At 49.3% G+C, this 27,422-nt stretch overlaps 1 protein-coding gene across 3 annotated transcripts in view; it reads right to left on the reverse strand.

The window, feature by feature from the left end:
• Positions 1–349: 349 nt before the first annotated feature.
• Positions 350–27,422, reverse strand: part of usp37 (ubiquitin specific peptidase 37) — a 70,393-nt gene continuing 43,320 nt past the window's right edge. For all 3 annotated transcript variants that reach the window (XM_078404349.1, XM_078404347.1, XM_078404348.1), the window contains exons 15-24: positions 24,389–24,553; positions 23,677–23,739; positions 22,540–22,681; positions 19,170–19,443; positions 18,115–18,272; positions 15,519–15,579; positions 8,511–8,626; positions 6,428–6,497; positions 3,789–3,927; positions 350–1,559 (exon numbers count right to left, since the gene is read on the reverse strand). In XM_078404349.1, coding sequence (XP_078260475.1) covers positions 1,472–1,559; positions 3,789–3,927; positions 6,428–6,497; positions 8,511–8,626; positions 15,519–15,579; positions 18,115–18,272; positions 19,170–19,443; positions 22,540–22,681; positions 23,677–23,739; positions 24,389–24,553 — 1,276 coding nt within the window. In that variant the 3' untranslated portion in view covers positions 350–1,471. The remainder of the gene's footprint in view (positions 1,560–3,788; positions 3,928–6,427; positions 6,498–8,510; positions 8,627–15,518; positions 15,580–18,114; positions 18,273–19,169; positions 19,444–22,539; positions 22,682–23,676; positions 23,740–24,388; positions 24,554–27,422) is intronic.

Consider the following 27,422-nt stretch of genomic DNA (forward strand, 5'->3'; position numbering starts at 1 on the left):
CCGACGCACAATTAATAACAGATGCGTCCTAAACCAGGAGCTGGTCAGAGACAAGTAAGGGCACCTAAGCCGGTCTGTTGTCGGGTGAAGATTCTGATCCCACACACTGCTGGGGCGGCTGCACTGATCACAGACTACGCATTTTCATTCGGGAAATCCACCTCCTGTGGAAAACTCGCAGCTGCCCGAACTAAAAAAAAAAGAGTGGGAGGGTGGGCGGGAGGGCGTAGCAGGAAAAAAAAAAACTGTGGATGCCGGTTTAAATCGAAGGTAGACACAAAAAGCTGGAGTATCTCAGCGGGTCGGGAGAGAAGGAATGGGTGACGTCTGGACCTGAAACGTGGCCCATTCCTTCTCTCCTGACATGCTGCCCGACCCGCTGAGATACTCCAGCTTGTTGTGTGTACCTAGGGTGTGGCAGGTGGTCCGCTCAGAGCACGGAGGCAACGGCGACCGGACCTACCCTTGGATCCAAAACACTCAGACCTGCCTCTCCATTCCCTAAACGAGAGAAGAACACGACACCCCACTTACTGGAAAGGTGGAAATACAGTGTTACTGCTACGGCCTTCAGGAAAACCGTGACATGTTACAACTCAACTATACAAAAGAGGAGTCCAAAATCCCCGTTTCCCCACTACAGTCTGAACGTCTTCTAAGGGAAAACGCAGAGTGTTTAAAGCAACTGTGTGTGACCCAGGCCTCCGTCTCAGGGCCCACTCCCACGTACCACACACACACACACACACACAGACCACTTCAGGGCAAGAACAGCAAATTTAGATTCATATATTATATATTTCTTACTTTAAAAAAAACATATAAAACACCCGTCCCCCACCAGTGTCTGATCAGTCCAGCCGTTCAATATTCCACCTTGAATTCCCCGGGGAATTTGTTGGAAATAGTGACAGATTGGCACCAGGATCCTTGTGTGTGCGTGCGTGTATGTGTGTGTATCTGTGTGTGTATCTGTGTGTGTGTGTGCGTGCGTGTATGTGTATCTGTATGTGTGCATGTGTGTGTGTGTATCTGTGTGTGTGTATCTGTGTGTGTGTGTGTGTGTCTGTGTCTGTGTGTATCTGTGTGTGTGTGTATCTGTGTGTGTATCTGTGTGTGTGTGTGTATCTGTGTGTGTGTGTATCTGTGTGTGTGTGTGTATCTGTGTGTGTGTGTATGTGTGCGCGTGTTGTGTGTATGTGTGCGCGCGTGTGTGTGCGAGAGAGAGCTCTGGGGCTGGCAGGCGGTCGAGAGGAATGAGCTCACAGCCGGGGGATGTGACGTTGAACTCCAGCACCGATTCCCGTTTCCAAACGAGCAGAGAGGCACGCACCCACTGACTACTGCATTCTGACAACGACCTGTCAGTATTGACAGAGGTATTTCCTCTCCCTCCCCCCCGTCGGGACGGACTGTAAACGAGGGTCGGCCCCTGGTTGGAGTAACGGGGTGCTGTAGTGTGTGGCCTCTCTCACAGGGGCTGTAGCACAGGCCTGTTGCAGTCCAAACCACTCGGCTGCGGACTTCTCTCTGCCTCCACCAACTCCTCCAGTATCTCCCTGTAAAAGGGAAAGAAGAAACATGGAAACTTTGAAAATGGGTGCAGGAGTAGGCCATTCAACCCTTCGAGGCAGCTCCATTCAGATCCCTATAAAATCTTTTCCCCTTCATAGAAACATTGAAAATAGGTGCAGGAGGAGGCCATTTGGCCATTCATTGTGATCATGGCTGATCATCCACAATCAGCAACCCGTGCCTGCCTTCTCCCCATACCACCTGATTCCGCTAACACCTCGAGCTCTATCGAATACCTTAAACCTATGTCCTCTAGTCGATTCCCCTACTCTGGGCAAGAGACTGTGCATCTACCCGATCTATTCCTCTCATGATTTTGTACACATCTATAAGATCACCCCTCATCCTCCTGCGCTCCATGGAATAGAGACCCAGCCTGATCAACCTCTCCCCAAGCTTAACCTCTCTTTTAGTTTGAGAAACAGTGTGGAAACATGCCCCACGTGGGTGTGCATCGAGGTAGGGGTCGAGGGAGGGGTTTTGAGGGGTGAGGGTTTGGTTGGAGTTTGAGGTGGTCAGCTCACATTGGAGAGTGGGGAATTGTATGTTCTGAAGAAGGGTCCCGACCCGAAACGTCACCTGTCCAGTGATGCTGCCTGATCCGCTGCGTTAAGAGTTGTGTGATGGGCTGAATGGCCTAATTCTACTCCTATCACTTCTGAACGATGATCAAGGTGGAGCCCACAACAGTCTGTTATTGGCCATGGAGAAGGTGATAATGACTGGGACCAGTCTGAAGAAGGGTCTCGACCCGAAACGTCACCCATTCCTTCTCTCCTGAGATGCTGCCTGACCTGCTGAGTTACTCCAGCATTTTGTGAATAAATACCTTCGATTTGTACCAGCATCTGCAGTTGTTTTCTTATATGACTGGGTACTGGTTAGCTTAATTGAATTTGTAGGTTAATTTAACTTCTGTAAATTGTCCCAAGTGTGTGTGAAAGGACTGTTGTATGGGTGATCAGGGACAGTTTCTTTCCAGCTGTTATCAGGCAATTAAATCATCCTGCCACACCCAGAGAGCAGTGCTTGACTGTTATCAACCACATTGGTGCCCCACGGACTATCTTTAATCATGCTTTACCATGCACTGGACGTTATGTCCTTTATCCTGTATCTGTTCACTGTGGACGGCTCGATTATAATCATATATAGTCAATCCGCTGACTGGTTAACGCGCGACAAAAGCTTTTCACTGTGACAATAAACTAAATTCAAGCTCAGACTGATCTTTCACTCACTGCATCTGTCATGGTGGCACAATGACAAGCGGTAGAGTCACACATCGTGGAGACAGGCCCTTCAGCCCAACTTGCCCATTCCCACCAACATGCCCCATCTACACTCGTTCCACCAGCCAGTGTTTGGCCAATATCCCTCTGAACCCGTTTAAACTGAACTCACTGGGCCGAAGGGCCTGTTTCCACGGTGTTTAGTTTAGTTTAGAGATACAGCGCGGAAACAGGCCCTGTCGGCCCACCGGGACCACACCGACCAGCGATCCCCGCACACTAACACTATCCTACACCCACTAGGGACAATGTTTTTACATTTACCAAGCCAATTAACCTACAAACCTCTGCGGGTACCGCTGATTGGCATGGACTCGGTGGGCCGAAGGGCCTGTTCCCACGCTGTATCTCTAAACTAAACTGAGATTAGATAGCATTAGATTTTATCACGATGCATCACAGCATGGTTTGGGAACAAGGTTGTCAGGGGTTATGGGGAGAAGGCAGGAGAATGGGGAGAAGGCAGGGGAATGGGGAGAAGGCAGGGGAATGGGGAGAAGGCAGGGGAATGGGGATGAAGGCAGGGGAATGGGGCAGGGGAATGGGGAGGGGGCAGGGGAATGGGGGTAAGAGGGAAGGATAGATCAGCCATGATTGAACAACAGAGTAGGCTTAATGGTCTTTGAAGTGTGGGAGGAAACCGATCTGGGAGAAAACCCACGCAGGTCACGGGGAGAACGTACAAACTCTATAGAGACGGCGCCCGTAGTTGGGATGGAACCTGGGTCTCCGGCGCTGCATTCGCTGTAAGGCAGCAACTCTCCCACAGCTCCGGGCCTCACTAACCCACACCTGCAACGGGCCCCAACTGTACTTTATCTTATACTACCACTGCGCCACCTTTTCTCCCAGGCTAAAACCTAAAAGAGACCAGCATGTCTATGTCTCAGGCAGCGGGGCAGGATCTCGTTCAGTTCTTACTTGTGCATGTAGAAAAATATGTAGCCGCTCTTGTCACGGTCTGCCTGTACTGTGCCCTCCACCGTCCGCGACACCTCCAGATCGTTGTACGTCAGCCAGCTCTGCTTCTTTATGTCGAAGACATCACTGATGTAGTGTCCTTCACAAGATAAACAATCGCCAGAAGGTTACAAAATTTGATCAGCCTATTTTAGTTTAGTTTAGAGATACAGCGCGGAAACAGGCTCTTTCGGCCCACAGTGTCCGCGCCGACCAGCGATCCCCGCACACTAACACTATCCCACACACACCAGGGACATTTTTTACATTTACCAAGCCAATTTACCTACAAACCTGTGCGTCTTTGGAGTGTGGGAGGAAACCGAAGATCTCGGAGAGGAGGGGGAACCCCCACGCAGATCACGGGGAGAACGTACAAACTCCGCACAGACAGCACCCGTAGTCGGGATCGAACACGGGTCTAGGGCGCTGCATTCGCTGCAAGGCAGCAACTCTACTGCTGCGCCACCGTGCCGCTCAAAATAATGGGCGGTTCATTGGCGCAGCGGTAGAATTGCTGTCTTACAGAGTTTTCAGTGCCAGAGACCCGGGTTCGATCCCGACTACGGGTGCTGTCTGTGCGGAGTTTGTACGTTCTCCCCGTGACCTGCATGGGGTCCCGCCCCCGCCCTCCGAGATCTTCGGTTTCCTCCCACACTCCAAAGATGCGCAGGTTTGTAGGTTAATTGGCTTGGTATAAATGTAAATTGTCCCTAATGTGTGTAGGACAATGTTACTGTGCGGGTATCGCTGATTGGCATGGACTCGGTAGGGCGAAGGGCCTGTTTCCACGCTGTATCTCTAAACTAAACTGAGATTAGATAGCAATAGATTTTATCTTGATGCATCACAGCATGGTTTGGGAAAAAGGGTGTCATGGGTTTTGGGGAGAAGGCAGGAAAATGGGGGTAAGAGAGAAGGATAGATCAGCCATGATTAAATGGCAGAGTAGATTTAATGGGCCAAAAGGCATAATTCTGCTCCTACCACTTATGAAGATTGCAAGAAATTGCAGAGAATTGTGGACGCAGCTCAGACCATCACACAAACCAACCTCCCTCCCACCGACTCCATCTACACCTCACGCTGCCTCGGCAAGGCCAGCAGCATAATCAAGGACCAGTCTCACCCCGGCCACTCCCTCTTCTCCCCTCTCCCATCGGGCAAGAGGTACAGAAGTGTGAAAACGCACACCTCCAGATTCAGGGGCAGTTTCTTCCCGGCTGTTATCAGGCAACTGAACCGTCCTCTCACCAACTAGAGAGCGGTCCTGACCTCCCATCTACCTCACTGGAGACCCTCGGACTATCTTTGATTAGACTTTACCTCCCACTAAATGTTATTTCCTTTATCCTGTATCTGTACACTGTGGACGGCTCGATTGTAACCATGCAATGTCTTTACGGTGACTGGTTAGCAAGCAAAGGTTTTTTATTGTACCTCAGCATATGCGACAATAAACTAAACACCTTAAATCATCGCCATTCTTCAAAAGTGTCACGGGATTTGGTTCCACACCTGTGTAAGGGTGCCCTCCTGGTGCTAAGTTCATGTGATAGGAGCAGAATTAGGCCATGCTGTCCATCAAGTCTACTCCACCATTCAACCATGGCCGATCTATCTCTCCCTCCTAACCCCATTGTCCTGCCTTCTCCCCATAACCTGACACCCGTTCTAATCAAGCATCTATCACTCTGCCTTAAAAAATATCCATTGACTTGGCCTCCACAGCCGCCTGTGGCAATGAATTCCACTAAGCTCCCTCAGTACCCTACCCCTTCAGTTCGTTTTATTGTCACGTGTACAGTGAAAAGCTTTTGTTGCCTGCTGTTCAGTCAGCAGAAAGACAATACATGATTACAATCGAGCCATTTACAGTGTCTAGATACATAAGGAATAACGTTTCGTGCAAGGTAAAGCCAGCAAGGTCCGATCAAGGATAGTCCGAGGGTCACCAATGAAGTAGATAGTAGTTCAGCACTGTTCTCTGGTTGTGGTAGAATAAGGGGTAGGCCATTTAGGACTGAGATGAGGAAAAACTTCTTCACCCGGAGAGTTGTGAATCTGTGGAATTCTCTGCCACAGAAGGCAGTAGAGGCCAATTTACTGGATGTTTTCAAGAGAGTTAGATTTAGCTCTTAGGGCTAAAGGAATCAAGGGACATGGGGAGAGGGCAGGAACGGGGTATTGATTTTAGATGATCAGCCATGATCATATTGAATGGCGGTGCTGGGGGGATGGGCCAAATGGCCTCCTCCTGCATCTATTGTCTATGTTTTAATGTATGAAAGAAATGCTGGTATAAATCGAAGGTAGACACAAAATGCTGCAGTAACTCAGCGGGTCAGGCAGCACCTCGGGAGAGAAGAAATAGGTGACGTTTCGGGTCGAGACCCATCTTCAGTCTGAAGAAGGGTCTCGACCCAAAACGTCACCTAATCCTTCTTTCTATGTTTTAGGATGGTTCAGTTGCCTGATAACTTGTGGTCATGTGTCTGGAGTGTGATATGAACTCTCAGTTTGGGCATCAGAAGCAGGCATGCTGCCCACTGGGCCATGACATTCATATCCTGGTTACAGGTTAGGCGGTTGGTACCTACCAGAGGAAGAGGAGTTGCCAATGTGACTGACCACACTGATCAATCGGTAGGAGTGAGCGAGTTCGCCAGTCTGCAAGAACAGGAAGCAAGCAGTCAGTTAACGATATCAAACTGTAAATGGGGCAACTTTAGTCTAGTTTATTAGTTTAGTTTAGAGATCCAGCGTGAAAACAGGCCCTCCGGCCCACCAGTCCGCACCGACCAGCGATCCCTGCACACTAACACTATCCTACACACACTAGGGACAATTTACACATACACCAAGCCAACTAACCTACAAACCTGTGGGAAAGAAAACTGCAGATGCTGGTTTAAATCAAAGGTGGACACAAAATGCTGGAGTAACTCAGCGGGTCAGGCAGCATCTGTGGAGAGAAGGAATGGGTGACCTTTCGGGTCGAGACCCTTCTCCAGACTGATGTCAGGGGAGGGGCTGGGACAAAGGTAGGATGCAGTCGGAGACAGGAATGCTGGTGGGAGAACTGGGAAGGGGAGGGGATAGAGAGGGAAAGCAGGGACTATCTGAAGTTAGGGAAGTCAGTGTTCATACCACTGGGGTGTAAACGAGCCAAGCGAAATATGAGGTGCTGTTCCTCCAATTGCACGTCTTTGGAGTGTGGGGTGGAAAACGGCGATCCCGGAGAAAACCCACACAGTCACGCGGAGAACGTACAAACTCCGTACAGACAGCACTCGGGGCTCCAGCGCTCCAAGGCGGCAACTCTGCCAACTTGCCGCACTATTGCAGCTCTGCCTCTAGACTGCCAATCCACTAAATCCAGAACCAGGGGCCACGGATTAAGAATAAGGGGAAGTCATTTAGAAGATGAGGAAGAACTTTTTCACCCATAGTTGTGAATCTGTGGAATTCTTTGCCTCAGAAGGCAGTGGAGGCCAATTCTCTGGATGCTTTCAAGAGAGAGTTAGATAGAGCTCTTAAAGATAGCGGAGTCAGGGGGTATGGGGAGAAGGCAGGAACGGGGTACTGATTGTGGATGATCAGCCATGATCACAGTGAATGGCGGTGCTGGCGCGAAGGGCCGAATAGCTTCCTCCTGCACCTATTGTCTATTGTCTAAATGCACTTGAGTAAGACTTTGTAACAACAATACCAAATCCCATCAGGGCAGCGCAGCGGGTAGAGCTGCTGCCCCCACAGTGCCAGAGACCAGGGTTCGATCCCGACTACAGGTGCTGTCCGTACGGGCACTCTCCAAGATCTTCGTTTTTTCCCCACCCTCCAAGGACGTACAAGTCTGTAGGTTAATTGGCTTCAGTACAATTGTAAATTGTCCCACTGAGTCCACGCCGACCAGCGATCCCCATCCTACACACTAGGGACAATTTACAATTTTTACCCAAGTCTATTAATCTACAAACCTGTACGTCTTTGGAGAGCGGGAGGACACCGAAGATCTCGAGGAAACCACACAGGTCACGGGGAGAACATACAGACAGCAGCCATAGTTGGGATTGTACTCGGGTCTCTGACGCTGTGAGGTAGCAACTCTGCCACTGCGCCACCGTACTGCAGGTGTGCAATGCCAGACCTGTTCACTATCAGCAAGATCGAATGGGATTGGCCGAGTGCTGTGGCCAGACTTGAAGAAGGGTCTCGACCCAAAAAGTCACACTTTCCTTCTTCTTTTTTAAAAAAAAAGTTTTTTTTTAGATTTTAGAGATACAGCGCGGAAACAGGCCCTTCGGCCCACCGAGTCCGCGCCGCCCAGCGATCCCCGCACACTAACACATTAGGGTCAATTTTTGGGGGATTTTTACATTTACCCAGTCAATTAACCTACAAACCTGTACGTCTTTGGAGTGTGGGAGGAAACCGAAGATCTCGGAGAAAACCAATGCGGGTCACGGGGAGAACGTACAAACTACGTACAGAGGGCGCCCGTAGTCGGGATGGAACCCGAGTCTCCGGCGCTGCATTCGCTGTAAGGCAGCAACTCTACCGCTGCGCCACCGTGCTGTTGCCTGAGTTGCTGCCTGACCCGCTGAGTTACTGCAGCACTTTGTGTCACCCTCCCTCCCTCCCTCCCCTGTTGCCATCCGATGCCCAGCTCTACCCGCTCACCTCCGCATTCCTCTTCAGCTCTTCAGCTTCAGCTTCACTGTAATCCATGTCCAGGACTTCTTCATTGCCAGAGTCTTCATCTGAACCCATGAGCTCTCCGAATGAGCTATTGAACTCTGCAAGCACAGAAGTCAAGCAACTGAATCATCCCACTGCAACCAGAGAGCAGTCCTATTTACCTCATTGGTAACCCTCAGACTATCATAGAAACATAGAAAATAGGTGCAGGAGTAGGCCATTCGGCCCTTCGAGCCTGCACCGCCATTCAATATGATCATGGCTGATCATCCAACTCAGTATCCCGTACCTGCCTTCTCTCCATACCCCCTGATCCCTTTAACCACAAGGGCCACATCTAACTCCCTCTTAAATATAGCCAATGAACTGGCCTCAACTACCTTCTGTGGCAGAGAATTCCACAGATTCACCACTCTCTGTGTGAAGAAATGTTTTCTCATCTCGGTCCTAAAAGACTTCCCCCTTATCCTTATGCTGTGACCCCTGGTTCTGGACTTCCCCAACATCGGGAACAATCTTCCCGCATCTAGCCTCTCCAACCTCTTAAGAATTTTATATGTTTCTATAAGATCCCCCCTCAGTCTTCTAAATTCCAGCGAGTACAAGCCCAGTCTATCCAGTCTTTCCTCATATAAAAGTCCTGCCATCCCAGGGATCAATCTGGTGAACCTTCTCTGTACTCCCTCTAAGGCTAGAATGTCAGGGGACGTCTCTCTCCATCCTACCCCCACCCAGGTCGCACCAGCTTCTCATTCTCACCCAGCAAACAGCTAACAATGGCCTGTTTCCTTTATCGTTGTTACATTTTTGCATTTTCCCCATTCATTTGTTCCATATCTCTCTACGTCACCGTCTGTATCTCTCGTCTCCCTTTCCCCGGACTCTAATCTGAAGAAGGGTCTCGACCCAAAACGTCGCCCATCCCTTCTCTCCTGAGATGCTGCCTGTCCCGCTGAGCTACTCCAGCATGTTATAATAATAATAATAATAACAAGCATTTATTTTATATAGCGCCTTACCAGGTGCTCAAAGCGCTTTACATAAACAATCATAATATAAAAACAAACAGACAAACTATCCTAACGGAGAAGCGGCGAATAAACAACGCCAGCGTCCTCTCACGTCAGGGTCCGGCAGTAGACAGCAAAAAGCACAGGACACACAGGTACAATTTTTACACAAACAGCCATCACAGTGATTGCTCTAGGCACACCCTCACTGTGATGGAAGGCAAAGTCTTATCTCCTCCTGATTTCTTCTCCCGTGGTGCCACGAGGTGATCGAGGCTCCCAACTTTTTGAAGCCCCCACCGGGCGATGGAAAGTCCCAGGGCCGAGCCGAGCATGCCGATGAAGGTCCTGAGCCCCCACCGGGCGATGGTAAGTCCCAGGGCCGAGCCAAGCAGGCCGATGAAGGTCCTGAGCCCCCACCGGGCGATGGAAAGTGCTGCGGCCGAGCCACGCAGGGCGATGAAGGGGCTGCGAGCGGGTCGATCGTACCTCGCGCTTCGGGGCGGTCGAAGCTGCTACGGCTGGAGCTCCCAAAAACCGGTCGCCAGCCAGGGACCTGCGAACTCCCGATGTTGCGGTCTGCAGGGCCCACGGCCGAAGCCTCCGAGATGGTAAGTCCAGGCCCTGCGACCGGAGTCTTCAAGGTCGATCCCAGCTGGAGGCCGCCAACTCCACGATGTTAGGCCGTAGCGCGAATGGAGATACGACACGGTAAAGGTCGCATCTCCGTTGAGGAGGAGATTTGAAAAAAGGTTTCCCCCACCCCCCCCCACATATACAGAGTTAAAAATAGAACAAAACATACATTAAACGATGACAATAGCTAAAAAACAAAAAAAAGACAGAGAGACTGCCGGTGAGCCGCAGCTGCAGAACACAGCCACGCCCCCTTCTTCTATGTCTATCGATCGGACTTTGCTGGCTTTACCTTGCACTAAATGTTATTCCCTTATCATGTATCTATACACTGTAAATTGAAACATGGAAAATAGGTGCAGGAGGAGGCCATTCAGCCTTTCGAGCCAGCACCGCCATTCAATATGATCATGGCTGATCATCCAAATAGTGCCCCGTTCTGGCTTTTTCCCCATACCCCTTGATTCCCTTAGCCCTAAGAGCTAAATCTAACTCTCTCTTGAAAATGGTTCGATTGTAATCATGTATTGTCTTTCTGATGGCTGGATAGCACGCAGCAAAAGCATTTCACCGTACCTCGGTACACGGGACAATAAACTAAACTGAACACTGAAACTGAACTAAGTTACCATTTTACAATGAATGATTACAAGACCCTACAACACTGCCTGACCCCCTGAGGTCTGCCAGCACTTTGCTTGTGGACCTACACGAATAATCCTTATTATGGTTCCTTTATTATCACGCGTACCAAGGTACAGTGAGATTCTGTTTCTGCATACACATCAGTGAGATTATTGTCATATTCTTGCTATTGAGGGAGTGCAGCGTGTTTTTTTTTTTAGAGATACAGCGCGGAAACAGGCCCTTCGGCCCACCGGGTCCGTGCCGCCCAGCGATCCCCGCACATTAATACTATCCTTCACACACTAGGGACAATTTAAAAAAAAACATTTGCCCAGCCAATTAACCTACATACCTGTACGTCTTTGGAGTGTGGGAGGAAACCGAAGATCTCGGAGAAAACCCACGCAGGTCACGGGGAGAACGTACAAACTCCGTAAATACAGCTCCCGTAGTCAGGATCAAACCTGAGTCTCCGGCGCTGCCTTCGCTGTAAGGCAGCAACTCTACCGCTGCGCCACCGTGCCGCCCTAACCGGGTTCACCAGGTTAATTCACAGGATGGCGGGACTGTCGTATGATAATAGACAATAGACAATAGACAATAGGTGCAGGAGTAGGCCATTCAGCCCTTCGAGCCAGCACCGCCATTCAATGCGATCATGGCTGATCACTCTCAATCAGTACCCCGTTCCTGCCTTCTCCCCATACCCCCTCACTCCGCTATCCTTAAGAGCTCTATCCAGCTCTCTCTTGAAAGCATCCAACGAACTGGCCTCCACTGCCTTCTGAGGCAGAGAATTCCACACCTTCACCACTCTGACTGAAAAAGTTCTTCCTCATCTCCGTTCTAAATGGCCTACCCCTTATTCTTAAACTGTGGCCCCTTGTTCTGGACTCCCCCAACATTGGGAACATGTTTCCTGCCTCTAATGTGTCCAATCCCCTAATTATCTTATATGTTTCAATAAGATCCCCCCTCATCCTTCTAAATTCCAGTGTATACAAGCCCAATCGCTCCAGCCTTTCAACATACGACAGTCCCGCCATTCCGGGAATTAACCTAGTGAACCTACGCTGCACACCCTCCATAGCAAGAATATCCTTCCTTAAATTTGGAGACCAAAACTGCACACAGTACTCCAGGTGCGGTCTCACCAGGGCCCGGTACAACTGTAGAAGGACCTCTTTGCTCCTATACTCAACTCCTCTTGTTACGAAGGCCAACATTCCATTGGCTTTCTTCACTGCCTGCTGTACCTGCATGCTTCCTTTCATTGACTGATGCACTAGGACACCCAGATCTCGTTGAACTCCCCCTCCTCCTAACTTGACACCATTCAGATAATAATCTGCCTTTCTATTCTTACTTCCAAAGTGAATAACCTCACACTTATCTACATTAAACTGCATCTGCCATGTATCCGCCCACTCACATAATCTGTCCAAGTCACCCTGCAGCCTTATTGCATCTTCCTCACAATTCACACTACCCCCCAGCTTAGTATCATCTGCAAATTTGTTAATGGTACTTTTAATCCCTTCGTCTAAGTCATTAATGTATATCGTAAATAGCTGGGGTCCCAGCACCGAACCTTGCGGTACCCCACTGGTCACTGCCTGCCATTCCGAAAGGGACCGATTTATCCCCACTCTTTGCTTTCTGTCTGTCAACCAATTTTCTATCCATGTCAGTACCCTACCCCCAATACCATGTGCCCTAATTTTGCCCACTAATCTCCTATGTGGGACCTTGTCGAAGGCTTTCTGAAAGTCGAGGTACACCACATCCACTGACTCTCCCCTGTCAATTTTCCTAGTTACATCCTCAAAAAATTCCAGTAGATTTGTCAAGCATGATTTCCCCTTCGTAAATCCATGCTGACTCGGAATGATCCTGTTACTGCTATCCAAATGCTCAGCAATTTCGTCTTTTATAATTGACTCCAGCATCTTCCCCACCACTCCAAAGACGTACAGGTATGTAGGTTAATTGGCTGGGTAAATGTAAAAAATAAATAAAAATTGTCCCTAGTGGGTGTAGGATAGTGTTAATGTACGGGGATCGCTGGGCGGCACGGATTTGGTGGGCCGAAAAGGCCTGTTTCCGGCTGTATATGATATGATATGATATGATGTCAGACTAACTGGTCTATAATTACCCGTTTTCTCTCTCCCTCCTTTCTTAAAAAGTGGGATAACATTTGCTATCCTCCAATCCACAGGAACTGATCCTGAATCTATAGAACATTGAAAAATGATCTCCAATGCTTCCACTATTTCTAGAGCCACCTCCTTAAGTACCCTGGGATGCAGACCATCAGGCCCTGGGGATTTATCGGCCTTCAGTCCCATCAGTCTACCCAAAACCATTTCCTGCCTAATGTGGATTTCCTTCAGTTCCTCCATCACCCTAGGTTCTCCGGCCCCAAGAACATTTGGGAGATTGTGTGTATCTTCCTCAGTGAAGACAGATCCAAAGTAACGGTTTAACTCGTCTGCCATTTCTTTGTTCCCCATAATAAATTCCCCTGCTTCTGTCTTCAAGGGACCCACATTTGCCGTGACTATTTTTTTCCTCTTCACGTACCTAAAAAAACTTTTGCTATCCTCCTTTATATTATTGGCTAGTTTACCCTCGTACCTCATCTTTTCTCCCCGTATTGCCTTTTTAGTTAACTTTTGTTGCTCTTTAAAAGAGTCCCAATCCTCTGTCTTCCCACTCTTCTTTGCTATGTTATACTTCCTCTCCTTAATTTTTATGCTGTCCCTGACTTCCCTTGTCAGCCACAGGTGTCTCTTACTCCCCTTAGTCTTTCCACCTCTTTGGAATAAATTGATCCTGCAACCTCTGCATTATTCCCAGGAATACCTGCCATTGCTGTTCTACCGTCTTCCCTGCTAGGGCCTCCTTCCAGTCAATTTTGGCCAGCTCCTGCCTCATGCCTCTGTAATCCCCTTTGCTATACTGTAATACCGACATTTCCGATTTTCCCTTCTGCCTTTCCATTTGCAGAGTAAAACTTATCATGTTGTGATCACTGCCTCCTAATGGCTCTTTTACCTCTAGTCCCCTTATCAGATCAGGATCATTACACAACACTAAATCCAGAATTGCCTTCTCCCTGGTAGGCTCCAGTACAAGCTGTTCTAAGAATCCATCTCGAAGGCACTCTACAAACTCTCTTTCCTGGGGTCCATTTCCAACCTGATTTTCCCAGTCTACCTGCATGTTGAAATCTCCCATAACCACCGTAGCATTACATTTGTGACACGCCAATTTTATCTCCTGATTCAACTTGCACCCTATGTCGAGGCTACTGTTTGGGGGCCTATGATGAAAGAGTGGGTCGACTGGGCTTGTCTTCACTGGAATTTAGAAGGATGAGAGGGGATTTTATAGAAACATATAACGTTCTTAAGGGATTGGACAGGCTAGATGCAGGAAAAATGTTTCCCATGTTGGGGGAGTCCAGAACCAGGGGGGGGTCACAGTTTAAGAATAAGGGTAGGCCATTTAGGACTGAGATGAGGAAAAACCTTTTCACCCAGAGAGTTGTGAATCTGTGGAATTCTCTGCTACAGAAGGCAGTGGGGGCCAATTCACTGGATGTATTCAAGAGAGAGTTAGATTTCGCTCAGGGCTAACGGAATCAAGCGACTGATTTGGGGAAAAAGCAGGAATGGGGTACTGATTTTAGATGATCAGCCATGTTGAATGGTGGTGCTGACCCGAAGGGCTGAATGGCCTACTCCGGCACATATTTTTCTATTTCTATATTTAGCTTCTATATTTAGCTACACGACAATGCGATCAGATAAACAAAGTAATCAGAATATTAAATGAATGAATGAACGAATACTTTATTGTCACAGGTAACAAGTCACAGTGAAATTCTTTGCTTGCATACCCAAGGTATGCAAATAGTCGCCCATAAAGGGCGCTTACAAAGTACACCCCCGCGCTAGGTCGCCCTTTGTCTCCCCTGCCCTCCTCATGGTGGATCCCCCCACGCCGGGTCCTCCATTGTTCCTTCCCTGAATATTACTTCAGTATAGGGTCGCCAACTGTCCCGTATTAGCCGGGACATCCTTTATATATTTTGGGCTAAATTTGTTTGTCCCGTACCGGTCCGCCCTTGTCCCGTATTAGGCCCGGGTGTGCTTTAGACCCAGACACCAGAACCAGGGGTCACAGCTTAAGGATAAGGGGGAAGTCTTTTAGGACCGAGATGAGAAAACATTTCTTCACACAGAGAGTGGTGAGTCTGTGGAATTATCTGCCACAGAAGGTAGTTGAGGCCAGTTCATTGGCTATATTTAAGAGGGAGTTAGATGTGGCCCTTGTGGCTAAAGGGATCAGGGGGTATGGAGAGAAGGCAGGTACAGGTTACTGAGCTGGATGATCAGCCATGATCATATTGAATGGCGGTGCAGGCTCGAAGGGCTGAATGGCCTACTCCTGCACCTATTTTCTATGTTTCTATGACACTGTAGGCCCAGGGGCCGCTGCAAGTCCGAACACTGTAGGCCCGGTGGCCGCTGTAGGCCCGGGCGCCGCCTCCCGGCCCTGCAGCCGCCATTGGTGGAGTGGGAGCACGTGGCCGCTGGCTGGGTGAGGTCACGTGGGGTGGTGACGTCACCTTGTCCCGTATTTGGGAGCGAGACAGTTGGCAACCCTACTTCACTATCATGTAATGTCTACGGTGATGGAGCCTTACCTTGGATGCTCAATTCTGTTGCTCGTTTTAAGTCATCATCTTCCTTCATCTCCAGAGTCTCCTGAGCAGTCAGAGAGAGAGAGGGAGAGAGAGAGAGACCTTTTAGTAATGACCCTGTCTCCAACATTCACACATTAGCCACATAGTAGGTGGCAGAGACCATGGCTCAGGCTCCATAGACTGCACTAGCAATGCTGATGGAATGCTGTGCTTTTTTAGTTTAGACAATAGTCAATAGACAATAGGTGCAGGAGTAGGCCAGTCGGCCCTTCGAGCCAGCACCGCCATTCAATGTGATCATGGCTGATCATCCACAATCAGTGCCCCGTTCCTGCCTTCTCCCCATGTCCCTTGACTCCGCTTTCTTTAAGAACTCTATCTAACTCTCTCTTGAAAGCATCCAGAGAAATAGTTTATAGATACAGCGCAGAAACAGGCCCTTCGGCCCTCCGAGTTCGCGCCGACCAGCGATCCCCGCACACTAACACTATCCTACACACACCAGGGACAATTTACCATTTTACCGAAGCCAATTAGCCTACAAACCTCCACATCTTTGGACTGCGGGCGGAAACCAGAGCACCCGGAGAAAACCCACGCAGTCACAGGGAGAACGTAAAAACTCCGTAGACAGCACCCGTAGTCAGGATCGAACCTGGGTCTCTGACGTTGTAAGGCAGTGGCTCTACCGCTGCGCCACCATGTGCTGTTAGAAATGCTATTCTTTACACTAAACCACAATAAACGCACACAAGCACACCTAGATGCTGAAACTATGATAAATATTATAACTATAATAGGAGCGATACTGTGGCGCAGCGGTAGAGTTTCTGCCTCACAGCGCCAGAGACCCGGGTTCCATCCTAACTACGGGTGCTGTCTGTACGGAGTTTGTACGTTCTCCCTGTGACCTTCGTGGGTTATCTCTGGGTGCTCCGGTTTCCTCCCACATCCCAAAAACGTACAGGTCTGTAGGATAATAGGCTTGGTATAATTGTCAATCGACCCTAGCGTGTGTTGGATAGTGATAGAGTGCGGGGGAATCAAGGGATATGGGGAAAAAGTAGGAACGGGGTACTGATTGTGGATGATCAGATTGAATGGAGGTGCTGGCTCGAAGGGCCACCTCCTGCACATATATTCTATGTTTCTATTCCTTTTCTCCAGAGATACTGCCTCGAGTTACTCCAGCTTTTTGTGTCTATCTCCGGTTTAAAGCAGCATCTGCAGTTGCTTCCGACATTTTGTAAACTAAACATGCCCAGCCCATCACCGGCTCTGACCTCCCCACCATCGAAGGGATTTATCGAAGTCGCTGCCTCGAAAAGGCAGCCAGCATCAGAGACCCACACCGTCCTGGCCACACACTCATTGCAGATGATACTAAGTTGGGGGGTAGTGTGAATTGTGAGGAAGATGCAATAAGGCTGCAGGGTGACCTGGACAGGTTGTGTGAGTGGGCGGATACATGGCAGATGCAGTTTAATGTAGATAAGTGTGAGGTTATTCACTTTGGAAGTAAGAATAGAAAGGCAGATTATTATCTGAATGGTGTCAAGTTAGGAGGAGGGGGAGTTCAACGAGATCTGGGTGTCCTAGTGCATCAGTCAATGAAAGGAAGCATGCAGGTACAGCAGGCAGTGAAGAAAGCCAATGGAATGTTGGCCTTCGTAACAAGAGGAGTTGAGTATAGGAGCAAAGAGGTCCTTCTACAGTTGTACCGGGCCCTGGTGAGACCGCACCTGGAGTACTGTGTGCAGTTTTGGTCTCCAAATTTGAGGAAGGATATTCTTGCTATGGAGGGCGTGCAGCGTAGGTTCACTAGATTAATTCCCGGAATGGCGGGACTGTCGTATGTTGAAAGGCTGGAGCGATTGGGCTTGTATACACTGGAATTTAGAAGGATGAGGGGGGATCTTATTGAAACATATAAGATAATTAGGGGATTGGACACATTAGAGGCAGATAACATGTTCCCAATGTTGGGGGAGTCCAGAACAAGGGGCCACAGTTTGAGAATAAGGGGTAGGCCATTTAGAACGGAGATGAGGAAGAACTTTTTCAGTCAGAGGGTGGTGAAGGTGTGGAATTCTCTGCCTCAGAAGGCAGTGGAGGCCAGTTCGTTGGATGCTTTCAAGAGAGAGCTGGATAGAGCTCTTAAGGATAGCGGAGTGAGGGGGTATGGGGAGAAGGCAGGAACGGGGTACTGATTGATAGTGATCAGCCATGATCGCATTGAATGGCGGTGCTGGCTCGAAGGGCTGAATGGCCTACTCCTGCACCTATTGTCTATTGTCTATTGTCTATTTCACCCCTGCCATGGGGAAGAAGGTACAAGAGCCTGAAAACTGTAACCTCCAGGTTCAGGAACAGCTTCTTGCCTACAGCCATCAGGCTATTAAACACTACAACCTCCAATAAGCTCTCAACTACAATAGACTATTATTATTATGATTTACATTGTACAATGTTTACAGTGTACTATGTTGTGCTGCAGCACGTAAGAATTTCACTGTTCTATCTGGGACATATGACAATAAAACACTCTCTCTCTCATATAAAGAGGATACATATACATCAACAGTGTGGGACTAACCTGCTCCTGCAGACTCTGTGCCAGAGCCTGTTGCAACTCCTGCTCCTCTCGCTCCCTGTCCAACTCATACTGCTGCATCCACTCCATCTCGCCCTGGGCACCCTCTGGAGTTTTATTCTCCTTATTCTCATCAAAGTCCTTTGTGGCTTCAACAGGGTCTGTTCAAAAGATTGAAAGAGACTGAAAGGGGGTTTGTCAGGGCCGAGAAGAAAGCATACCGTGAGGTTGCATCACAGCTTGGTTTGGGAACAGCTCTGCTCAAGGCTGCAAGAGACTGCAGAGTTGTGGAGGTAGCCCAGTCCGTCACACACACCACACTCCCCACCATTGTAGATGTAGCCCAGTCCGTCACACACACCACACTCCCCACCATTGTAGATGCAGCCCAGTCCATCACACACCACACTCCCCACCATTGTAGATGTAGCCCACACACACACACCTCACTCCCCACCATTGTAGATATAGCCCAGTCCATCACACACACCACACTCCCCACCATTGTAGATGTAGCCCAGTCCGTCACACACACCACTCCCCACCATTGTAGATATAGCCCAGTCCATCACACACACCACACTCCCCACCATTGTAGATATAGCCCAGTCCATCACACACACCACACTCCCCACCATCGACTCCATCTACACTTCACGCTGCCTCGTGAAAGCAGCCACCATAATCAAGCACCACTTACACCCTGGTCATAGAGGTGTATAAAATCATGAGAGGAATAGATCAGATAGATGCACAGAGTCTCTTGGCCAAAGTAGGGGAATCGAGGACCAGAGGACAGAGGGAAAAAGATTTAATAGGAATCTGAGGGGTAATAATTTCACAGAAAAGGGTGGTGGGTGTAAGGAACGAGCTGCCAGAGGAGGTAGTTGAAGCAGGGGCTATCCCAACATTTAAGAAACAGCCCGACAAGTACAAGGATAGGATAGGTTTGGAGAAATATGGGGCAAGCGCAGGGAGGTGGGACAAGTGTAGCTGGGACATGTTGGCCGGTGTGGGCAAGTTGGACCTGTTTCCACTCGATGACTCTGGTGACCCACCTGTATCCATGGTGTTTCTGGACACGTCCACCTCCGCCACTTCATGCTGTTCCAATAACTCCTGGGCCTCGTCGTCCCCGAAGCCGGTGTCGGGGCTACTGCTGGGCTTCTGCTGCTCCTCGCCCTCGGCCCTGCCCAGGCTCTGTGACGTCTCCTGCTTACTAATCTCCAGCACGGCGGCCAACAACTCGTCTTCACTCATCTTGTCGAAGGACGAGTCCAGCACCAGAGTCGTGGCCGGGAGTTCCATCTCCTGCTTGCTAGCCTTGAGAGCCTGGCCGGGAGACAAGCAGCACATTTAAACAAGACCGCACGGTGGTGCAGAGGCTACGGGAGTCAAGATCGTCCCGTCAACAGAAGGTTAGAGGCCCCGACCGCTGGAGGACAAAGAAGGGAAGAGATTGAACTTTTTTTTGCCTTCCATCACAGTGAGGAATGTGGAGGAGTCACTGTGGGGGATGTTAATGTTAAAATGTATTTTGTGTGTTCTGTTGCTTTTTATTGTTATGACTGTTTGGCAAATGAAGTTCCTCGTATGTTGCAAAACATACTTGGCTAATAAAGTATTATTGTCATTTGACTTGATTTGTATTTGTGCTCTTATCCCTAGATTTATCTGATCATATCGCAAAGCTTTTCACTGTACCTCTGTACACGTGACAATTAAAAACCTACCTGCGCGCAGCGTTAGTTGCCTCACAGCGCCAGATACCCGGGTTCCATCCTGACCACGGGTGCTGTCTGTACGGGGTTTGTACGTTCTCCCCGTGACCGTGTGGGCTTTCTCTGGGAGCTCCGGTTTCCTCCCACACTCCAAAGACGTGCAGGTTTGTCCGTTAATTGGCTGCGGTAAGAGCACAGAAACAGGCCCTGCTTTGTCCCACTGAGTCCGTGCCGAGCAGCAATCGCCCTTTCCACTAGTTCTATCCTACGTACTAGGGACAATTCACACAAGCCAATTAACCTACAAACCTGCATGTCTTTGCAGTGTCGGAAGAAACCGGAGCAGGTGGTACAGCGGTACAGTTGCTGCCTCACAGTGCCGGAGACCCGGGCTTGATCCTAACTACAGGTGCTGTCTGTACGGAGTTTGTGTGTTCTCCCCGTGGGTTCTCTCCGGGTGCTCCGGTTCCACACACACCCAAGACGTACAGGTTTGTAGGTTGATTGGCTTCTGTAAATTATCCCGTGTGTATAGAATAGTGCTAGTGTATGGGGATCGCTGGTCAATACGGTCACGGTGGGCCGAAGGACCTGTTTCGTGCTGTATCTCTAAATTAAACTAAATATTTGCCCAGTTGGCACAAAAGCAACAAGATCAAGTCATATCCCTTTACATTTAGTGGCCATTCCCTCAGTAGCCAGTTTAGTTTAGAGATGCAGCGTTGAAACAGGCCCTTTGCCCACCAAGTCCACACAGAGCAACAATCATCCTTTCACTAGTTCCATCCTACACAATAGGAACAATTTACAGAAGCCAATTAACCAACAAACCTGCACGTCTTTAGAGAGTGAGAAGAAACCCATGCAGTCATGGTGGCGCAGCGGTAGAGTTGCTGCCTCACAGCGCCAGACTCCCGGGTTCCATCCTGACTACGGGTGCTGTCTGTACAGAGTTTGTACGTTCTCCCCGTGACCTGCGTGGGTTTCCACCAGGTGCTCCGGTTTCCTCCCACACTCCAAAGATGTACGGATTTGTAGTTCAATTGGCTTGGTAACACAAAGATAAACTGAGTTTTACTGCTATGCTGTTTGTAGGTGGTATGCACACATGACCATAAAGGACAGTGATGTGTGAAATGGTCTGGCCGGACCTTGCTGTCCTTATGGTCAGGTGTGCCATGCCCCCTACAAACTGTACAGATACATGATAAGGGAATAACGTCTCGTGAAAGGTAAAGCCAGATCATAGTTAAAGTAAGAATTGTTGTTGTAGGAATAGAAAATTAAGAGTGTGGAGCGATTGTAATATGATTGTAGATCTGCTTCAGTGATGGGCGCCACGGTGGCGCAGCGGCACGGTGGCGCAGCGGTAGAGTTTGGTATAAGTGTAAATTGTCTAAGTGTGTGTAGGATTGTGTTAATGTCGGATAGCGGGACTGTCATATGAGGAAAGATTGGAAAGACTGGGCTTATATTCACTGGAATTTAGAAGGATGGGAGGGGATGTTATAGATCTGCGCATTTATCTGTATATGACAAATAAACTTGACTTGACTTGAGAAACATATAAAATTATAAAAGGATTGGACAAGCTAGATGCAGGAAAAATGTTCCCAATGGGGGAGTCCAGATCCAGGGGCCACACAGTCTAGGAATAAAGGGGAGGCCATTTAAAACTGAGATGAGAAAACACTTTTTCACCCAAAGAGTTGTGAATTTGTGGAATCCTCTGCTATAGAGGGCAGTGGAGGTCAATTCACTGGATGAATTTAAAAGAGAGTTCGGTAGAGCTCTCGGGGCTAGCGGAATCAAGGGATGTGGGGAGAAAGCAGGCACGGGTTACTGATTGTGGATGATCAGCATGAATGGTGATGCTGGCTCGCAGGGCCAAATGGCCTCCTGCTGCACCTATTTTCTATGTTTCTAATGTGCGGGGATCGCTGGTCGGTGCAGACTCGGTTGGCCGAAGGTCCTGTTTTCACGCTATATCTCCAAACTAAACTAACGTTAGTGATAAGCTGGAGTAAGTCAGGGGGATAGGCAGCATCTCAGGAGAGAAGGAAACTGTGACCTTTCGGATTGAGACCTTTCTTCAGACCCGAAACGTCACCCATTCCTTCTCTCCAGCGATGCTGCCCGTCCCGCTGAGTTACTCCAGCTTTTTGTGTTCATAGTCATAGAGTCCTACAGCACAGAAAGAGGCCCTTCGGCCCATCGTGTCCGCGCCGCCCGTTACCAAACAGTCTAATTTTAATCCCATTTTCCCGCATTTGTACCGTAGCCCTGAATGTTGTAGCATTTCAAGTGCCCATCCAAATGCCTCTTAAACGTTGTGAGTGTTCCCGCCTCCACCACCACCCCAGGCAGTGAGTTCCAGACTCCAACCACCCTCTGGGTGAAAAAGTTCTTTCTCACATCCCCCCGAAACCTCCCTCCCCTTACCCTGTATCTATGTCCCCTCGTTGTTGAACCTTCCACCAGTGGAAGAAGTTCCCCGCCATCTACCTTATCTATGCCCCTCATGATCTTGTACACCTCGATCATGTCCCCTCTCAGCCTTCTCTGCTCCAGGGAAAACAACCCCAGCAACAACCTCATCTTCGGTTTAAACCAGTATCTGCAGTTCCTTCCTACGAATTAAAGCTAGCACGCAAACAGTGGCCATCTTGTAAGCCTAAACCACCAGTGCTCGGGTAGCCAGCCTCACCAGCTGTATTTCCTCGTCCTCCTGTTGTCTCTCTTGGTGAACCTGGTCATTCATCTGTCTGCTGATCATCATGGCCCGCTTCACATGCTCATCCTCACTGTCCGAGTCCTGGATGACGATCGACGACTTGAAGCAGTACTTCCTGCGGGCAACAATGACAGAGGAGATTCACCAGGATGCTACTTGAAATTCCCTTGCATCCCCCCACCGACCTGGTCGTCTTGCTAGTTGCACTCTCCGTACCCCTTCACTATCACCCCTTCCACAGCCAACAATGGACCATTGTGGGCTCCACCTTTCCCGAGTCATTGGTGCCGGCTCTGATTTAGTTTAGAGATACCACAGAAACAAGCCCTTCGGCCCACCGAGTCCGCACTGACAAAGTGATCCCCGCACATTAACACCACCACACACAGACTAGGGACAATTTTACATTTATACCAAGCCACTTAACCTACAAACCTGCACGTCTTTGCAGTGTGGCAGGAAACCGAAGATGCCACAGAAAACCCAAGCAGGGCATAAGTATAGGAGCAGCATTAGGCCATTTGGCCCATCAAGTCTACTCCGCCATTCAATCATGGCTGATCTATCTCTCCCTCCTAACCCCATTCTCCTGCCTTTTCACCGTAACCCCTGACACCCGCACTAATCAAGAATCTATCTATCTATCTCTGCCTTAAGAATATCCACTGACTTGTGGCCTCCACAACCGTCTGTGTCAAAGAATCCCACAGATTCACCACCCTCTGACTAAAGAAATTCGTCCTTATTCCTTTCTAAATGAACATCCTTTAATTCCGAGGCTGTGCCCTCTGGTCCTAGACTCTCCCACTAGTGGAAACATCCTCTCCACATCCACTCTATCCAGGCCGCTCACTATTCTGTACGTTTCAATGAGGTCCCCCCTCATCCTTCTAAACTCCAGCGAGTACAGGCCCAGTGCCCACAAACGCTCATCATATGTTAACCCACTCATTCCTGGGATAATTCTCCTAAGCCCAACCTTACCCCCCCTCCCTATTTTCCCAGTTCCCCGACCTTGATCTCCTCTACCCCAGTGGGTTCCAATGATCAATCCCCCCTTCCCCCCCCCCCTGGATTGCACTACAGTGAGACCAAGTCCTGTATACTTACCTCCCCAGTGTAGACTGGACCACTGTAGAGTTCACCGACTGAGAGGTTTTCAGTGGCCGTGAACTGCGAAATGCAAACAGTAATGACAAAACCAGGTTAGAGACTGCACAAAACATAGAAAATAGGTGCAGGAGGAGGCTATTTATCCCTTCGAGCCAGCACCACCATTCAATATGATCATGGCTGATGATTCTCAATCAGTACCCCGTTCCTGCCTTCTCCCCATACCCCCTGACTCCGCTATCCTTAAGAGCCCTATCCAGCTCTCTCTTGAATGCATTCAGAGAATTGGCCTCCACTGCCTTCTGAGGCAGAGAATTCCACAGATTCACAACTCTCTGACTGAAAAAGTTTTTCCTCATCTCAGTTCTAAATGGCCTACCCCTTATTCTTAAACTGTGGCCCCTGGTTCTGGACTCCCCCAACATTGGGAACATGTTTCCTGCCTCTAATGTTTCCAACCCCTTAATAATCTTATACGTTTCGATAAGATCTCTTCTCATCCTTCTAGATTCCAGCGTATACAAGACAGACAGCACACATAGTCAGGATCGACCCCGGGTCCCTGGCGCTGTCAGTCAGCAGCTCTACCCGCTGCGCCAGTGCCGCCTATCTTTGGTTTAAACCTGCATCTGCAGTTCCTTCCTACACATTTCTCCACAGATGTCGCCTGACCCACTGAGTCATTATGCAGTATGGTTCTTTTACTTACATCGGACCCTGCGTGTTCCAGGCCAGTGCATGGGGCTGCCGGGTAGTCTCAGTGCAGTGGGCAGCGAGGGCCAGGTATTTGGGGATGATCACCTGCTGACCGAGCTTGTTGTTCAGAGACAGCTGCACGTTAAAACTGTACCGTTTCAGGTGGAGGATGAGGACCCTGCAAGAAGAAGCCGGTCTGTTAGTAGAACCAGGGTAAAGCCCGCCCGCGTCCTGAAATATCAAACACCGTCACACACTGATGCTCATAGTAAAGACACAACTTTATCACGCCAGTGGGGGAGGGAGAGTCACTGCGACTACGGTCACATACTTGCCCGCTCCCACTCCATTATTCTGTGCCCCGCCAGTATATTTATACACGAGTGGTCACGGGTCCAGCTAATCACACAATCAGCACATTTCTGCACTGGTTCTTATTGTCCAGGACAGACTTGTTGCTCTCAGCAGCACTACTTGGCATCAGCCCTCTCTCCTTTAGTCACAACACTCTCTGCAGTTCTGCAAAACAACCTGTGGTACTTCAGCTAGCAATTCTAAGTAAAGCAGGCTCACCACGCAAAAAAACATGCAATCTGTACACATTAAACCCCCATCCTTCTCTACAAGGGGACCCTCATTGCATGTGGAGAGCTTTAGGGGAAGCACGATATCGAGGGGCAGGGCCCATGATGAAGATATTTAGATATTAGACATTAGAGATACAGCGTGGAAACAAGCCCTTTGGCCCATCGAGTCCGCGCTGACCAGCGATCTCCCCGCACACTAACACTATCCTACACACCAGGGACAATTTATAAAAGTCAAGAAGGATACCAAGCTGAAAGAATTCACCAGGATGTTGCCAGGTCTCAGGGGCATAATGAGGGGCTCGGGAGCTTAGGAGATTGGAGAGGAGGTGTGCATAATCATCAGTGTCATAGATAAAGTGCATGGTGGCTGTGTTTTTCTCCCCCAGGGTAGAGGAGTCCAGAACCAGAGGTCGCTGTTTTGAGATGAGAGGGGAAAGATTTAAGAGAGACGCAAGGGGCAGTTTCTTCATGCAGAGAGGGTGATGCGAACAGGAATGAGTGGGATAACCTATGATGAGCGTTTGAGTACAGGCACTGGGCCTGTACTCGCTGGAGTTTAAAATGATGAGGAGGGGACCTCATTGAAACGTACAGAATAGTGAGTGGCCTGGATAGAGTGGATGTGGAGAGGATGTTTCCACTAGTGGGAGAGTCTAGGACCAGAGGGCACAGCGTCAGAATTAAAGGACGTTCCTTTAGGAAGGAGATGAGGAGGAATTTCTTTAGTCAGAGGGTAGTGAATCTGTGGGATTCTTTGCCAGACAGCTGTGGAGGCCAAATCAATGGATATTTTTAAGGCAGAGATAGGTAAAAAATTTATTAGTACGGGTGTCAGGGGTTATGGGGAGAAGGCAGCAGAATGGGGTTGGGAGGGAGAGATAGATCAGCCATGATTGAATGGAGGAGTAGACATGATGGGCAATTGGCATAATTCTGCCCCCATCACTGATGACCTTATATGGTACAAGGTGCTTAGGGAACCTTCACTGAAGAGTACAACGGTAAAGATCAGCTGCATGAACAGAGAAGGTGTAGTGGGTTGAGTGCCAAACACAGGTAGATGAAACCAGCTGTTACAAAACTTAGCAGGCAATACATGACTTTAAGAGTCATACAGTGTGGAAACAGGCCCATCAGCCCAACACCGGCCAACATGCCCCATCTACACTAGTCCCACCTGCCCACACCGACCAACATGCCCCATCTACACTAGTCCCACCTGCCCACACCGACCAACATGCCCCATCTACACTAGTCCCACCTGCCCACACCGACCAACATGCCCCATCTACACTAGTCCCACCTGCCCACACCGACCAACATGCCCCATCTACACTAGTCCCACCTGCGCACACTGACCAACATGCCCCATCTACACTAGTCCCACATGCCCACACCGACCAACATGCCCCATCTACACTAGTCCCACCTGCCCACACCGACCAACATGCCCCATCTACACTAGTCCCACCTGCCCACACCGACCAACATGCCCCATCTACACTAGTCCCACCTGCCTGCGTTTCGCCCTTATCCCTCCAAATCCACCCTAGCCATGTACCTGCCCCAACTACCTCCTCCGGCAGTAGGCAGTCTGAGGAAGGGTCTCACCCATTCCTTCTCTCCCGAGATGCTGCCTGACCCGCTGAGTTGCTCCAGCATTTTGTGTCTACCTCCTCCGGCAGCTCGTTCCATACACCCACCACCCTTTACGTAAAAAAGGTACCCCTCAGGTTCCTATTAAATCTTCCCCGCCATCACCATAAACCGACATTCTCTGGTTCACGATTCCCCGACTCTGGCAAGAAACTCCACAATCTATTCCCCTCACGATTTTGTACACCTCTAAGTTCACCCCTCATCCTCCTGTGCTCCAAGGAATAAAGTCCTAGCCTGCTCATCCTCTCCCGATAAGCTCAGGCACTCAGGTCCTGGCAACATCCTTGTGAAATTGGGCCAAAGAGTTTGTTTGCTCGCCTGCCTGCCGAACGATTCTATGAACGAATTTAATTAGCAAGCGCATGAAGGGAAGAGAAGTATCGTCAAGAATGTCGCCGCCTTACAGCGTTGGAGACCCGCACTCCATCCCGAGTACGGGTGCTGTCTGTACGCAGTTTGCACGTTCTTCCTATGACTTGCGTGTGTTTTATCAGAGAACAAGAAAAATGTTCCCAATGTTGGGGGAGTCAAGAACCAGGGGCCACAGTCTGAGAATAAAGGGGAGGCCATTTAAAACTGAGGTGAGAAGAAACTTTTTCACCCAGAGTTGTGAATTTGTGGAATTCTCTGCCACAGAAGGCAATTCACTAGATCAATTTAAAAGAGAGTTAGATAGAGCTCTACGGGCTAGCGGAATCAAGGGATATGGGGAGAAGGCAGGCACGGGTTATTGATTATGGATGATCAACCATGATCACAATGAATGGCGGTGCTGGCTCGAAGGGCCAAATGGCCTCC

This window comes from Rhinoraja longicauda, chromosome 8 (genome assembly GCF_053455715.1).
Source record: "Rhinoraja longicauda isolate Sanriku21f chromosome 8, sRhiLon1.1, whole genome shotgun sequence".
NCBI classification, from domain to species: domain Eukaryota; kingdom Metazoa; phylum Chordata; class Chondrichthyes; order Rajiformes; family Arhynchobatidae; genus Rhinoraja; species Rhinoraja longicauda.